This window comes from Esox lucius, chromosome 13, assembly GCF_011004845.1.
Source record: "Esox lucius isolate fEsoLuc1 chromosome 13, fEsoLuc1.pri, whole genome shotgun sequence".
Classification (NCBI taxonomy): domain Eukaryota; kingdom Metazoa; phylum Chordata; class Actinopteri; order Esociformes; family Esocidae; genus Esox; species Esox lucius.
Window position 1 is genome coordinate 12,287,553 of NC_047581.1, and position 13,990 is coordinate 12,301,542.

The following is a 13,990-nucleotide window of genomic DNA, read 5'->3' on the forward strand; positions in this document are numbered from 1 at the left end:
GACACGTTTACAAAAGTTCAGGTAATACATAACTTCATGTATTTTTCCCAACATTCAGGTGGTAAATTATAATATAGTAGGCTACCTTACAACATGCAAACTGATTCTCCGCCCTCCTCCATCAAAGCACCGCGGTTAGACCATAGGGAGGGAGCAAGATTCTCAGAAAATTGGTAAATAGAGTTTGACACGCCTTTCCTCAATTGCTCACAGCTGCGCCTCAGGGAAGGCGGAAGAGGAGTAATAACGTACGACTTCGGGATGTTTCTCACAAAATTGGAGGTTTGTGGTCTATTGCAGTATATCAGATGAATTTGATAAATAGATTATTTATACATTGATTAACAATGTATGCATGCACTTTATGAATTCTAAGCATGAGTCTTATTATCATTAAACTAAATGTGTTTTATATACGGCAAAATTATAATAGGTCTTGGACAATGTGTTTTTTTTTTTTTTATAATAAGTCTTGGACAACTTTATTTCTTTGTTAATTTGTCAATGTTGGTCCGACTAGGTTTTTAAATGGTTTGAAAGGATTGTCAACCTCATGAAGGTGTTATGTCGCTTCCATCCATTTGCACCTGTTGAAATGCCGGTTATCTGGTATGGAGTCTTGTTTTCATGTGGCCAGTGTTAAAACTTTAATCTGGATAAATATATATGGGTTCCGTAAAGCTTTTTTGCTATTATTAAGGATTAATTCGACCTGGACCTTTTCACATATAAACCCCCCCCAAAAAACGTAATATTAATAGGATCCTTCCATCATATTTTATAGTAATTAAGATAATTAAGATTTACCATAATTGAGTCTACCTATGACTTATATGTATGCAATTATTTGAAATCTTTCTATGTTACAAGGAAACACCAACCTATACTGGGGTCAATAAAACATATTTAGTCTTGGCTGTTTTGCCTTTCTCCCCTCTATATCCACCAGGAATCCTACCTTCCAGTGACTCAAAACCATCCAGATTTTCAGCATCTATCATCATCGTTTTAATTTAAAAAGAAAATAAATTAAAAACGACATTGAATTTGGATGATTCTTGGATGATCTAGGAACCGATCGGTTTCGGAAGAATCTAATTCTGATTGCATTGTAGCAATATTCAAATTATAATCTGGCCCAGCATTATTCAAATAATCATCTGGCCTTTTTATATTGATCTATCTACTCTCTGAACCCAGCTTTGGTGGAAAAATGATTGTTGCCCGGGTTCTACAGATATCCTGATTAGTATATTCCTAGAATCAATATAAAATAAGTTGGACATTTGCGGCTCCTGGGATGACAGACATTTCTGGAAAACCTGGTTGTGGAGGAGCAGAGATTAATTTGTCTGAATCAGTGTGGGAGCTGTCAGACGGTTAGTTGTCAGAGTTGCATAAAATGATTGTCAGAAATTGCATCAACTGAAACGAACAAGTTAAAGCGTGTGTGTGTGTGTGTGTGTGTGTGTGTGTGTGTGTGTGTGTGTGTGTGTGTGTGTGTGTGTGTGTGTGTGTGTGTGTGTGTGTGTGTGTGTGTGTGTGTGTGTGTGTGTGTGTGCGTGCGTGCGCGCCATGAATACTATCCCATTGTCTAATATGTCAAGGCACCACACCTTATCGGTCAAAGGAGATGCCTGCATGACTTGATGTGTGTACATGTTTTACTATCCTAGTGTGGACCATAATCTCTGCAAGGACAACTTTTGCTAGTTCCAATTAAGAAAAAGGTTATTTTTGGTTTATGGTCAATGTTGGTAAATACACAGGTCATCTTTTTAAGGGGTACATTTTAGGGTTAGGACAAATAGGTTGAATGGGAGTAATGTTTGGGGTCCACACAAGAATAGCCAAATTGGTGTTATAATAAATGTTTTTGAGTGGATAGGATTATTATAAACATGTTTTCATCTGTGTGTTTGTTTCACTCCATGCCATGAAATATAATCTGCAATTCCATTATGATGATATCTTCACAATATTAGTTAATAATTACAAGTGTTCACTATTCAAATTCAATGTTTGTAGTATTTCTTGACATTGGCTCAAGCTTTTCAATTTTGAAAGGTGAAACTTTAGCCTGCTCCAACCTGTAAAGCCAGTTGAGGAATATCCTGTAGTTTGGGCTACATGTACAGTGACTGAACTTCCATCAGTTGGCCTTCTCTAGGGTTATTAGGCGCACTGAAATGGGAGTTGCTCCACTAATACAGTTTTCCCCTTCAATACTCTTCCCTTGAAAACCAGTCAGACAGCCTTTGATTGTTAAAGCTTACTTTCTAATCTGGGAAGTAGTATGCTGTATTCTCTACCAGAACCCTGTGCATCCCATTCTCTCGAACGTTCTACACCACATTGTAGACAGTGATGTGGATATACAGGTTTCAGAGAAGAATCTGTGTTTTATTGATATTTGTGGTAACATTCCCCAAAGGGCTGAATGGATAGTTTCAGGCATGTTGGATGGTCTTGCATCGTGTAGATCTTTAGGGTACTTCAGTTTTCCGATTGATTGGGAGAAAGAGAAGTTTCAATATCTTAACCTCTTTTTGACACAATGATGTTCCTATTATTTGTGCAAATTAGACCTTTTCTCTAATAATTCAGTCTATTGGCTCACTGGTCACCATCAAGAATACACAACAAACAGACCGAATCTCGAAGTCCCTTGTAGCTATTGCTTTCAATCAAATAAGAGTTCTTCCCCTGATTATATCCCAGCAAAGCTTGGCTGCTTTCAGTGTGGGCATAATTGTTCTTGAATGCAGCTTTGTTCTCCGTCTTGGTATTCTGTGTCTTCAGGCTGTGGTTTTACTGAATGGAGTGTCAGAACAATAACGCTAGCATCATTTAGCTATTCAGTCTGTAAATTCCTGTTACTCTTCGTGATTACACATGAAAACCAGACCTGTACAATGGTCCTGGAATAACGTTGGTCCTTGTCATGTGAGGAAGGATGGTTGACATCTGACATTTGGATCAGAATATTTGAGAGAATGTATACAGTAAAGTTGGCATATAGATTAACTGTCTATGTTTGTAATACTTTGAATTGTGAAAAGAGAGAAATATGAATATTGAGATGCATATCAAGGTTCCAGGGTGGGATCTCTGTTTTGATCTAATGTGTAAAGTGATTATCATTAAAGGATTGTTGCCCTCTACTGCTGATTTGCAGGATGTGCAGTGACTCAACTGAAAAAGGGGCTGATCTTTTTGCCGGACCGCATAAGCGGAGCCGGCTAAGAAGAGCGAGTGTCTCTTACTGACTGACGGACTGACGGACTGACGGACTGACGGACTGACGGACTGACGGACTGACGGACTGACGGACTGACGGACTGACGGACTGACGGACTGACGGACTGACGGACTGACGGACTGACGGACTGACTACCCCTTGTTAAATAGCGTAGTGGTTCGAAAAGCGGATTTGTGAACTATAGGTCTCGAGTTCGTACCTCCTCGCAGGCGAAGCGAAGTATGCTTTGGCAATTATTCTGTATTGACGAAAACTTTGCTGGCTAAATCGGAAACCTGAAATTGTATGCCGTTATATTGCGACTGTTTCTGGCATAGAAAAGTAAATTTTCACTCTCGCTAGCAATTGCTCAATTCTTATGATTATTCCTAAAAGTTAGTAGATACCAGTAAGCCTTTTACTTGCTAATAAGCTGTTCAAAGCTAACAGCTTATAGACTCTATTTCTGGTGGAGGTAAACTTAATAAGAAACATTAGGCCATTTAACACAATACTCAATAGTGTTTAGCTACTGGTGAAATGCGTAATACTGTGGCATTATGGTTAAAGACAGTGCCTCTCACGTGGAAGGCTCAAGTTCAAATCTATAGTGAACAACGCCATTTATTTATTTTATTTCCATGATTCTCTCTTGGTTTCACTTGTTATCGTCACCTTTCTTGATTAGTTATTGTATCAATGTCATTCACGAATGAAAGAAAAAAGAATATTGTTATGCCATGAAAGAAAAAAATATGTTCTTATGCCATGAAATGAAATAGCTTTGGCAGACTAACTAGCAATTGCTCAATTCCTGTGACTATTCCAGGAAGTTAGTAGATACTGGTAAAGCCTATTACTGGCCAGTGGCAAAAGCCACAGTTCATAGACGCAATTTGTGGTGGAGGTAAACTTAGTAAGAAACGTTTGTCAGTTTAACTGTATCAATATCATTAACAAATGGCCAATTAGCTGTTAAAACGGCCAGTGGAACAAATCCAAAAAAGGATTTGTTCATAGACCCCAGAGGCTATACTGACACTCACTGAACTTAGAGCTCTGTGGTGTATTGGTTAGTGACACAGCCTTTCACGTGGGCAACCCGGTTTCAAATCTCAAGAGGGCAATACTTTCTATTGCGATCCGGCTGAACTAGGCTTGCATGGTTTCATGTTTTTGTGAGGATTCACTCCATATCCGTCGGAGGGTCAGACAACCTGATTGACAGATCCAGTGTTGCTCCTCATTCTTATTGCATCCTAATCTTCCCCTCCTGCCTGGCAACCGGCATGGCACCTTGGGAACCGTGTTATTAGAAGTTGTATACCAAAACTGACATCCTCTTAATTTAACAAACATGGGCGCAAAACAGACCTTTCCCCTGAGTAAATGTGTGTAACGCAAATCCAGTGAATGAGTGCGGTGCAACCTCCTGTGTGGTGACCATGCGCACTACATCAGAGTTTACCATACAGGGACTGGAATACTGTGAGACCAACCCTGACTGCTGCTCTTTGTACTGGCAACACTCCTTCCCTTGTTGCCCATAGACACAATGACAGAGGGCAGCCAAATGCTGATTGCCGTTTCAACAATGCTGCCTTTCATTTAGAGAAGTTTTAATGTATATAACCCATTCACTATGTAGTGTAGTATTTCTGAATTATTAGTAGCTAATGGGTTGTAGTATAAGGACCTCTACTTTTGACCGTTTTAATCAACAGAATCGGATTGCGTATAGGGGATTTTACTTGGTGTGGATCGTTTGACGTAGATCGTTCAACTTGGTCTGGATCATTTGAACTACTGATTGTCTCCCTAAAATATATTTACAAACTCTATATATATTGGCACCCCTCAAGAAAGTGAGCTAAAACAATAATATAATATGGATAATAAATATAATGAATCTAATGTTCCTTAAATGTTTGGAGAAATTGCTGACTATTCTATTAATAAAAAACATTCCAGCAAAAGTGTTATCTTCCCGAAAAGATTATTCTGTCAAAAACATGTGGGAAACTCATAGGCACCCTTGAAAAATACGATAAATAAAAGCAAAGAATTAGCATCTTTGCTTTTAGTGTCTAGGAACGTTCTTATTGTCTTACCATTTCCTCTTTCACTTAGGTAACACACAGATTAAATCATTTTGTCATCCATCAACATGGGTTAAAACAGAGTTCTCAACTCAGATTTTGGGGGGAAAAAAAAGCTTTTGAGCTGCATAGTTTAGGGAATGGCTACAAAAAATAGGTATTCAGTTGAAATTACCAGCGAGCCCAATCAGAGCCATAGTAAAAGATATTTGAAAAGGAACTGTTTAAAATTTGTCAGGAAGGGGCGCAGCCACATATTGCCCCCATGCACGGTGAGGAGGATAAGACCGGCAAAGAGGAGCCCAAAGATCAGTTTCAGAACTGCGAATTTCCGTTGAATCTTGGGGTTTCACAGTTTCAGAATCAACAGTGATGCCACCTCCATGACCAGAAGTCTTTGGGCGAAGTTCCACAAAAGAAACCCTTCATGAGACACATCCTAGCATCTGAATTTGCCAAGCAACCTTGGAGTTACAACTGGAATTGTGTGTTGTGGTCAGATGCACACCTTTTTGGCCATGCACACCATCATCATATTTGGTGACGAAAGGGTCTGCATACAAAGAGCGTGGCGCTCATACCCACGGTAAAATATAGTGGTGGTTCTTTGGTGTTTTGAGGCTGTTTTGTAGCCAGTGGTTAAGGGACAGTTGTTAAAGTCAGTAGCATAATGAATTCCATTCAATATTAGAAAATGTTAGCATGAAATCTGGTTGCCTCTGCCAGAGGGCTGAAACTGGGCAGTGGTTGGGTCTTACAACAAGACAATGACCTGAAGCACACATCAAAACTGACAAAGAGCAGCAACGCAAAATCAAGGTTTTGCAATGGCCCTTTCAGTCTCCATACTTGAACCCAATTGAAAAACTGTGGTCTTAATAGAAGTGGGCAGTTCACAAGAGAAAGAAGAATCTCAATGAAGTGGAAATGTTCTGCATAGAAGAGTGGTCCAAGATCCCTCCAAGTGTTCTCCAACCTTGTTAAACACTACAAAAAGAGGCTGCAGGTTGCGGTTGGTGGGTGTTCCTTTGGTTGATGCCTGGCAATGTGGGTGGATTGATTTCCTGCCTGTTGGGCCTGTGTCCGGGGCCTCCCCCGGGTAGGGCCACAGTGTCGCCGGACCCCCCCGTCTCAGTTCCAAGGTGTTACGCTGCTATATTATTGTGCTGGGGGATATGAGGGATGTACTACTAACTTTTCTCAGTCTCCTCCAGTTAAAAATTTTAGGAGGAGATGAGGTCCTGTTCCACACCTGTGGATTACCTGGTTTGGGGGGCCCGTTGCTGTCCCTGTCCTTGTCCACCTGGTCATACTTCTGACCTAGTCTAAAATCAAGTAGACTCTGGATTTAGCCCAGAGAAATGTATTTATTATTCCAATTGGACTCTTAATATCTCACCCGGCACAGCCAGAAGAGGACTGGTCTCCCCTCTGAGCCTGGGTCCTCACTAGGTTTCTTCCTAAAATTCGACCTTCTTAGGGAGTTTTTCCTAGCCACTGAAATTCAACACTACTGTTGTTTGCTCCTTGGGGTTTAAGGCCGGGTGTCTCTGTAAAGCACTTTGTGACAACTGCTGTTGTAAAAAGGGCTTTATAAATAAATTTGATTGATTTGATGTTGTCATTCGCGCCAGGGGAAGCTCCACAAAATACTGACATTTGGGGTGCCAATGTTTTTGGAATCTGCATTTTCACTGAAATGTGTGTTACTAAAGGAAAACTTTTTTTGTTCCAAAAATGTCTTTGAAAATAAAAGCATGAGTCTTACCCATTTTTTTTAAACCAAATATATCACTCATTGCCTGTGTGGTTCTTTTTATATATTCCTTTTTGCTCCTTTTCATGAAGGTGCCAACAATTCTGGAGTTAAATGTATTTCTGACTTCCACTCTGCATTGACCTTTAACCTCTGCATTTCCTCCCTTAAGACTGTTGCTGGAGACATGGACTTAAGAGGTCTAATAACCGGGGTTGGACTGTGGTATGAGAACTTCATGAAAAACGCAGGTGAGGGACTGTCACTAACTGCTGTCCAGTAATAGATTGGTTGTTTAGTTTACTATTGTAAAGCCAAATGAACAGTGTATGCATTAAGCATGCATTAAGCATTATGCAACGTTTTCTTCCTAAGTGTTCTGGTTCGGTGGAAAAAGACTGATATTGGCTGTTCATCTAGCTGTTCATCTAGCCCTGGCCTTCTGGGGTTGATGAAATAGCGCTGACCATCATTACAAGGCATGAGAATCATCTCTGAACCTACCCTCTTAAACATGTTCATATTGTTGGCATATCTTCGTTGAAAGGTTTGTCAAAAACTCAAGAGAGATTGTGTTATTGAATCGTAGGTTAAACCTCTCTTTGCTCCCCAGATTCTAGGACAGAAAATTGGTTTCTGATGTCGTCACCGCTCCCCCAGACCGTAATAATCGTGGCGTACATCTACTTTGTCACACGGCTGGGGCCCAGACTGATGGAGAACCGGAAGCCCTATCACCTCAAAGAAGTCCTCATCATCTACAACTTCAGTGTGGTCGCCTTGTCCCTCTACATGTGTTACGAGGTGGGTCTTTTTCTCAATCGACTCCTCCCAGATGTTAAGCCGAGCTACTAAATGGCTGTACCTTCTTAAGGCATTATGAGTGTACACTTCAGGATGACAATGGCACACCATGCATCAGTACCATCATTTCACAGGTAACAGCAATAATCGTCCCCTCCAAAGCCCCCACCCAAAAAAAATAGTTAAATTATAGCAGAAGAGTTTGCCTTGTTTCAGAGTTTTCTGACCTCTAGAGATGACATTTTCCTGAAAAAAAATTCTTTAAAAGAGCACTTAAGAGAGCGCACTGCCTTTCTTCAAATCAATAAAATGCTAAACATGCCTGTTCTTGTGTGGCCCAGGAACCACATCTTCAACATAGCTGGGTGCAGCCGTCATCACTGTTGACAGAGGGCTGGATTCAGACACTTTAACCTACAGCCACTTAAGTGAATTAAAAGGCACAAAGATGTACCCAACGTCAAAAGGAAAACAATGCATGTTTAGTTTACACTAGCTGTTTTGTGTGAACTGCTGTTGATTAATACAATGACTGACCAACCAACAACAATTTTTCGATAGCTGTGAAAAAATTGCAGTGATTCTTGCTAATGTAATACCTGAATAGGTATTCTCTGATGCGTAATTTGCCTTCAAGATCCCCCTAAAAATAAGTTGACTTATGTACTCATTGTACAAGCTAGACAGGACACAGAAACATACAGCTCTGGAAAAAATTAAGAGACCTCTGCACCTTTTTCTTTCCTTTCCAAAAAAAGTCGAAAAGGAAGGTTTTAGGTTAGGAGCAGAAGGGTTAAAATTAAGCGACCACTGCATATTGAACACTTCTGTTCCTCACTCAAAACTATCCTTTTCAGCTTTTTTGGAAAGGAAAGAGCTGTATTTTGAATCACAGACACAGGTCTGACCTCTGTGATTTGTGTTCCTTCCTGTTATTTAAACTAATCACACAATGACAGAGTTGTGAATTATCTTAAAGCAGCAACGCAGAAGACATTCTAACACTAACAGGATGTCTTTGGGTCTGTAGACATGCTTAACTAGATTCCTTTCTGCTGACTGGGGCTGTGGAACCTCTCTTATCTTTGTTTAGAACTGGGCCTCAGTGAGATTGAACAAGAAAGGCAGGTGTGTTTGTGGGTGGTGATGTTACAGTGTTTGAATTTATGTTTTGGTACCATCCTTTCTTTATTACTGTCCTGGTTTAGGTTTATTTTCTCCTGGTGTTGCATATTGGGCAGACCAGGTATTTCTTCTAATGGCAAACATTTTACTGATGATGTGGTATTTCAAATATTGTGTTCTATAGCTTGGAAAACAAAGCTGTGAATATTTTGACAAGGCATTGAGTTTAGGGCTATTAAATCTGGTTTATGTTTAGGTTCCTGTCATTGATTTGGAGTATTTTGCAATTGAGTCTCGGCTCGTTAGGTACCAGATTGGTACCAGGTCTATTGTCATGTAATAACACTGCATTTTAACTCAGTGTGCAATCAGATGACCTCAGACTCAGCCCTGAAGGTATTGCAGTTGGTGTCTAGACATGCAGCAACAATTCTGATGATTTACTAAACTGTTGCTCTGGCTAAGAGAATCTACTAAATGGTAAAAACATTTTTATTAATGACATATCAATGTTTTTTTTCTTCCTGTAGTTTGTGATGTCGGGCTGGGGTACTGGTTACACGTTCCACTGTGACCTGGTGGACTACTCTGACTCTCCACAGGCTGTGCGGGTAAGAGCTGTGGAATGTGACCCTACCTGCTGCAGTACAACCAGAGTCCTGGCAACTTGCTAATGCTGGCAGTTCCACTTTTTATATGACTGTAGAATGCTGCAAAATACAATTGAAACAAAGAAGCATTGATTCTCAGGCAGTTCCATAGGCATGATTCACTCCATGTTTTCTGTGTGCTGTGAGGCCTGAATTTGATTTGGTTTCTGATTTGAGAGAATTATTCCTGTAATTTTTCCTGAATTGCTGGTAAATAATCAGTCTGTCTCTGTCTTTCTCAGATGGCTGGGACATGTTGGCTGTACTACTTCTCAAAATTTATAGAGATGTTGGACACTGTAAGTTAGTTCCCTTCTGTGTCTCGCTGAAGTCTGTCCATTTTCACTGTCATTCAGCTCATTTTTATACGGCTGTACCCCCCCCCCCTTCAGATTTTCTTTGTCCTGAGGAAAAAGAACAGCCAGATTACCTTCCTCCATGTCTACCATCACTCCATCATGCCCTTCACCTGGTGGTTCGGAGTCCGCTTTGCTGCAGGTACATAACAAAAGTGGTCTATAACCTTTATTGCAAAGCAGCAGGGGATTCAACTATCTGGTAGACATGGTATTTCCACAAACATTCCTGTTCAGTGGTAGTATTGCTCTATACAACAGCTAACAGTAATGAAGGTAATACTAATAAATAGCTATTCCCTTCCTTTAGGTGGCCAGGGGACATTCCACGCCCTGTTGAACTGTGTGGTCCATGTTGTCATGTACATGTACTACGGCTTGTCTGCTCTGGGCCCTGACTACCAGAAGTACCTCTGGTGGAAGAAGTACCTCACCACGATTCAGTTGGTATGTACCGTGCAGGAGATGGCCATGTGGTTCTAATCAGCCTCTTGGAATGGTTCCCTAATGATAAACACAGCGGCCAGTTTATTAGCTACGTTGAGTTAGTCCTGGGACGGATGTCCTTTGCCGCCGGAATAGCCTGAATTTCTTTGTTCATGGATTGTGCTAGGTGTCTGGAATGTTCCACAGAGATGTTAGTCCAGGACACCACTCCGTTACTGCAAAACGCACAGCGGTACATTCATACTGTCATTCATGTTTCTCAAACCGTTCTGACAATCTTTTTTTACATGGAGCGCTATCCTGCTGGACGTATCCATGTGACAAAGTGTTACTGAAGATATGAAACAACGCAACATTTGCATATATGCAGTGACGTTAAAAATGTTGCACCGAGGGCCCTAACGACTACTACCAGCCTGTACTGTTGACACCGGTCAGGAAGGGCCCAAGGACTCTGCCATCACAATGACACAACAGGAACTGTGGTTTCTCAGAGCTGGGAATGTTTCTCCACTCCTCTACAGGTGATCTGGAGCTGCTTTTTAAAATCTGATGGGAGTGGAACCTGAGGGGAATTCCAGAAAGTTGGATTCATAACTTGCAAGCTATGTCAAAACAGAACTTGAACAAACAGTTTTCCACTCCAGAAATAATGTGGGAAGTGCCCACATTGCTGTGATGGCCATTTCGGAGATACTGGAACTTTCTTTGCCTGACACTGCCAGTCACCATACTCAAAGTTGCTTAGGTCACTAGTTTTTCTCATTCTAACATTTAATAGAATAGAAACGGAATGCCTTGATGTCGGTCTTCCTGGTTTTATAGATCAACCTGTGGTCATGTGACTTGACGGAGGTGTTGTACCTAACAAACTGGCTACGTTTTAAGTACTGTACACATGGGATGTATGTGCAATACAATTAATATTTTACCTTCCTCTGACCTCAGATCCAGTTTGTGATTGTGACCACTCACATCTGGCAGTATTTCTTCATGAAGGACTGCCCCTACCAATTCCCTATCTTCATCTACATCATCGGCCTCTACGGCCTGGTCTTCCTCCTTCTGTTCCTGAACTTCTGGTACCACGCCTACACCAAGGGTAAAAGACTGCCCAAGGTCCTCCAGGCCGAGACATGGGCCCACCCATACAACAAAACCAATGGCGATAACAATGTAGAAATGACCAACGGAAATGGATACCATCACAAGTCTGAGTGACAGTGGGTCCAGCCAATCAGGCTCAGGTTTGGGGGTCTATCTCATTTGAATATCAGCCTATTCAGGAACTGAAATTAGACTTGGAACTTCAAATTTAGGAATTCCCAAGTATTGTTTTCCACTATGAAATTTGGTGCACTTTTGAATTTGAAGAGAATCAACCCCAGCCCTCTAGACCTCCTGATCGTTTTTGTTCTCTCTGCGAAGGCAATCTCAAAGTTATGACAAAAGCTGTACTGAATTGGACCAATTTACATTTTTATATGTGCTTTATCTTTTGTGTTGTTATGAAAAGCCGTAGTAGAAGCCAATGAGTCTTTTTTAGTACATCTTTTTTATGTTAGATATGTTAGGTTACCCTTGGTGGGCAGTTCAGCAGCATTGTCCACTGCTCTTCCATCACAACCCATACTTCCCCTGATCTCCTCTCCACTCCTGTTCCACCAGAACCCATACTTCCCCTGATCTCCTCTCCACTCCTGTTTCACCAGAACCCATACTTCCCCTGATCTCCTCTCCACTCCTGTTCCACCAGAACCCATACTTCCCCTGATCTCCTCTCCACTCCTGTTCCACCAGAACCCATACTTCCCCTGATCTCCTCTCCAGTCCTGTTCCATCACAACCCATACTTCCCCTGATCTCCTCTCCAGTCCTGTTCCATCACAACCCATACTTCCCCTGATCTCCTCTCCAGTCCTGTTCCATCACAACCCATACTTCCCCTGATCTCCTCTCCAGTCCTGTTCCATCACAACCCATACTTCCTCTGATCTCCTCTCCAGTCCTGTTCCATCACAACCCATACTTCCCCTGATCTCCTCTCCAGTCCTGTTCCATCACAACCCATACTTCCCCTGATCTCCTCTCCACTCCTGTTCCACCAGAACCCATTCTTCCCCTAATCTCCTCTCCTCTGCTGTTTAGAGTTGGTGCTAAATCACTCTAGTTTTGCCTGTAGGATTCAGATAATTTTTTCTATCTTGCAAAACTTTTTATATTTTTAATACAGTATGTTTGTATAGGGAGTGGAGTGTATTAGCGTTGAACTGCTGTTTTGTAAAATTCTCATCCACTTCTGTCTGGTTTGAGTCACAACCTCTAACGGTGCTGAGAAACTCGGAATGCCAACCTGCTCCTAATCTCCTTTATAACTGTTTTGTATTTATAATGTCCAACGGAAATTACATTGAAGACAAAGTGGAAAGGTGTAGTGCAACACTGTTCTTGCAGGAACCGGAGCAACGTTTTCATGTCACAAGCATGGCATGATGGCACATTTTTAAAAAGGGAGCCATTAGTTTGACCTGGATGAAAAAAAAATGTATATCCACTGTTCCAAATTGTTCAGTACTTGTTTCTTTTTATGCCATGGTTATGACAGTTACAAGTAGGCTTTCCCACTGGGTGTGATCACATTTGGTGTTCCCCTCAGAGCTCCACTGGTGATTGAGGACGACGCATTAGCTGAGTGTAGGATGGACCTCCAGAAGTGTGGTAAAACCCCATTGTCTTGGGTTCTGGCCGAGTCCAATAAGCAACAGCGATGGAGCTGATCTGTGATGTATTTCCGGAGGTTGGCTCTAGTGTCAGCATGTTATCCCCATGGGTTACGAGTCACTGCCTTTGTCTGAGCCCCTCCGGGTCCTTTATCTGAGCCCCTCCGGGTCCTTTATCTGAGCCCCTCCGGGTCCTTTATCTGAGCCCCTCCGGGTCCTTTATCTGAGCCCCTCAGGGTCCATGTTGTTATGAGTGTCCTCCAGACATGATGCCACTGTCATTCTGTATAATGTTAAGTGAAATTGAATGCATTTGTCTATTTATGATGTAAAATAAATGTGTACTGTAATTGTTAAACTTAGTTTTTGTGGTTGTTCTGTCGTTGGTCATTGATGGGTTTGCTTGTCGTAGACGAATGACTCAAGTTTGCTTTATTCTTTCTTTTTCACTGCCCTCTGTAGGGCCTCAGCCATAAAAAGCTACATACACATTGTGTGGTAGATTAAGCAAGTTATACGACTGTGCCTATGTTCATTTCTTCTCTGCACTGCTGATTGTGGCAACATTATTTTTCTAAGCAAACATTTAAAATTAGAGGTAGTCGGGATCACCTCTACGCACGGCTTGGGCTCTGGAACCACACTCCTTGAGAGTGGATGGACTCTTCACCACTCTGGAGTTGCCCATGGTGAGAGGCGGCGGGCTGGTGTGGGTTTGCTTATAGCTCCCCAGCTCTGCCGCCATGTGTTGGAGTTTACCCCGGTGAACGAGAGGGTCGTTTCCCTGCGCCT

The 13,990-nt window shown here is 41.7% G+C and overlaps 1 protein-coding gene across 2 annotated transcripts; it reads left to right on the top strand.

The window, feature by feature from the left end:
• Positions 1 to 181: 181 nt before the first annotated feature.
• elovl7a (ELOVL fatty acid elongase 7a) lies at positions 182 to 13,551 on the top strand. Of its 2 annotated transcripts, none has more exons than XM_010876153.5 (8): positions 182 to 282; positions 7,269 to 7,347; positions 7,710 to 7,900; positions 9,556 to 9,636; positions 9,918 to 9,974; positions 10,068 to 10,173; positions 10,342 to 10,478; positions 11,427 to 13,551. In XM_010876153.5, exons 1-8 carry the CDS (start codon positions 262 to 264, stop codon positions 11,697 to 11,699), a joined length of 945 nt encoding a protein of 314 aa, XP_010874455.1. In that variant the 5' UTR covers positions 182 to 261; the 3' UTR covers positions 11,700 to 13,551. The 2 variants fall into 2 exon arrangements, with proteins under 2 accessions (XP_010874455.1, XP_010874456.1); XM_010876154.5 differs by lacking the exon at positions 182 to 282 and adding an exon at positions 7,472 to 7,575 and having other exon boundaries at positions 7,267 to 7,347; positions 11,427 to 13,550.
• Positions 13,552 to 13,990: the final 439 nt, after the last annotated feature.

Bases quoted from the DNA above. Each gene is read 5' to 3' on its own strand.
- elovl7a (XM_010876153.5), top strand. From the start codon at position 262: ATGTTTCTCACAAAATTGGAG. The intron at 7,901-9,555 runs GTGGGTCTTTTT...TTCTTCCTGTAG, and splicing joins CCCTCTACATGTGTTACGAG to TTTGTGATGTCGGGCTGGGG. The intron at 9,975-10,067 runs GTAAGTTAGTTC...CCCCCCCTTCAG, and splicing joins TTATAGAGATGTTGGACACT to ATTTTCTTTGTCCTGAGGAA.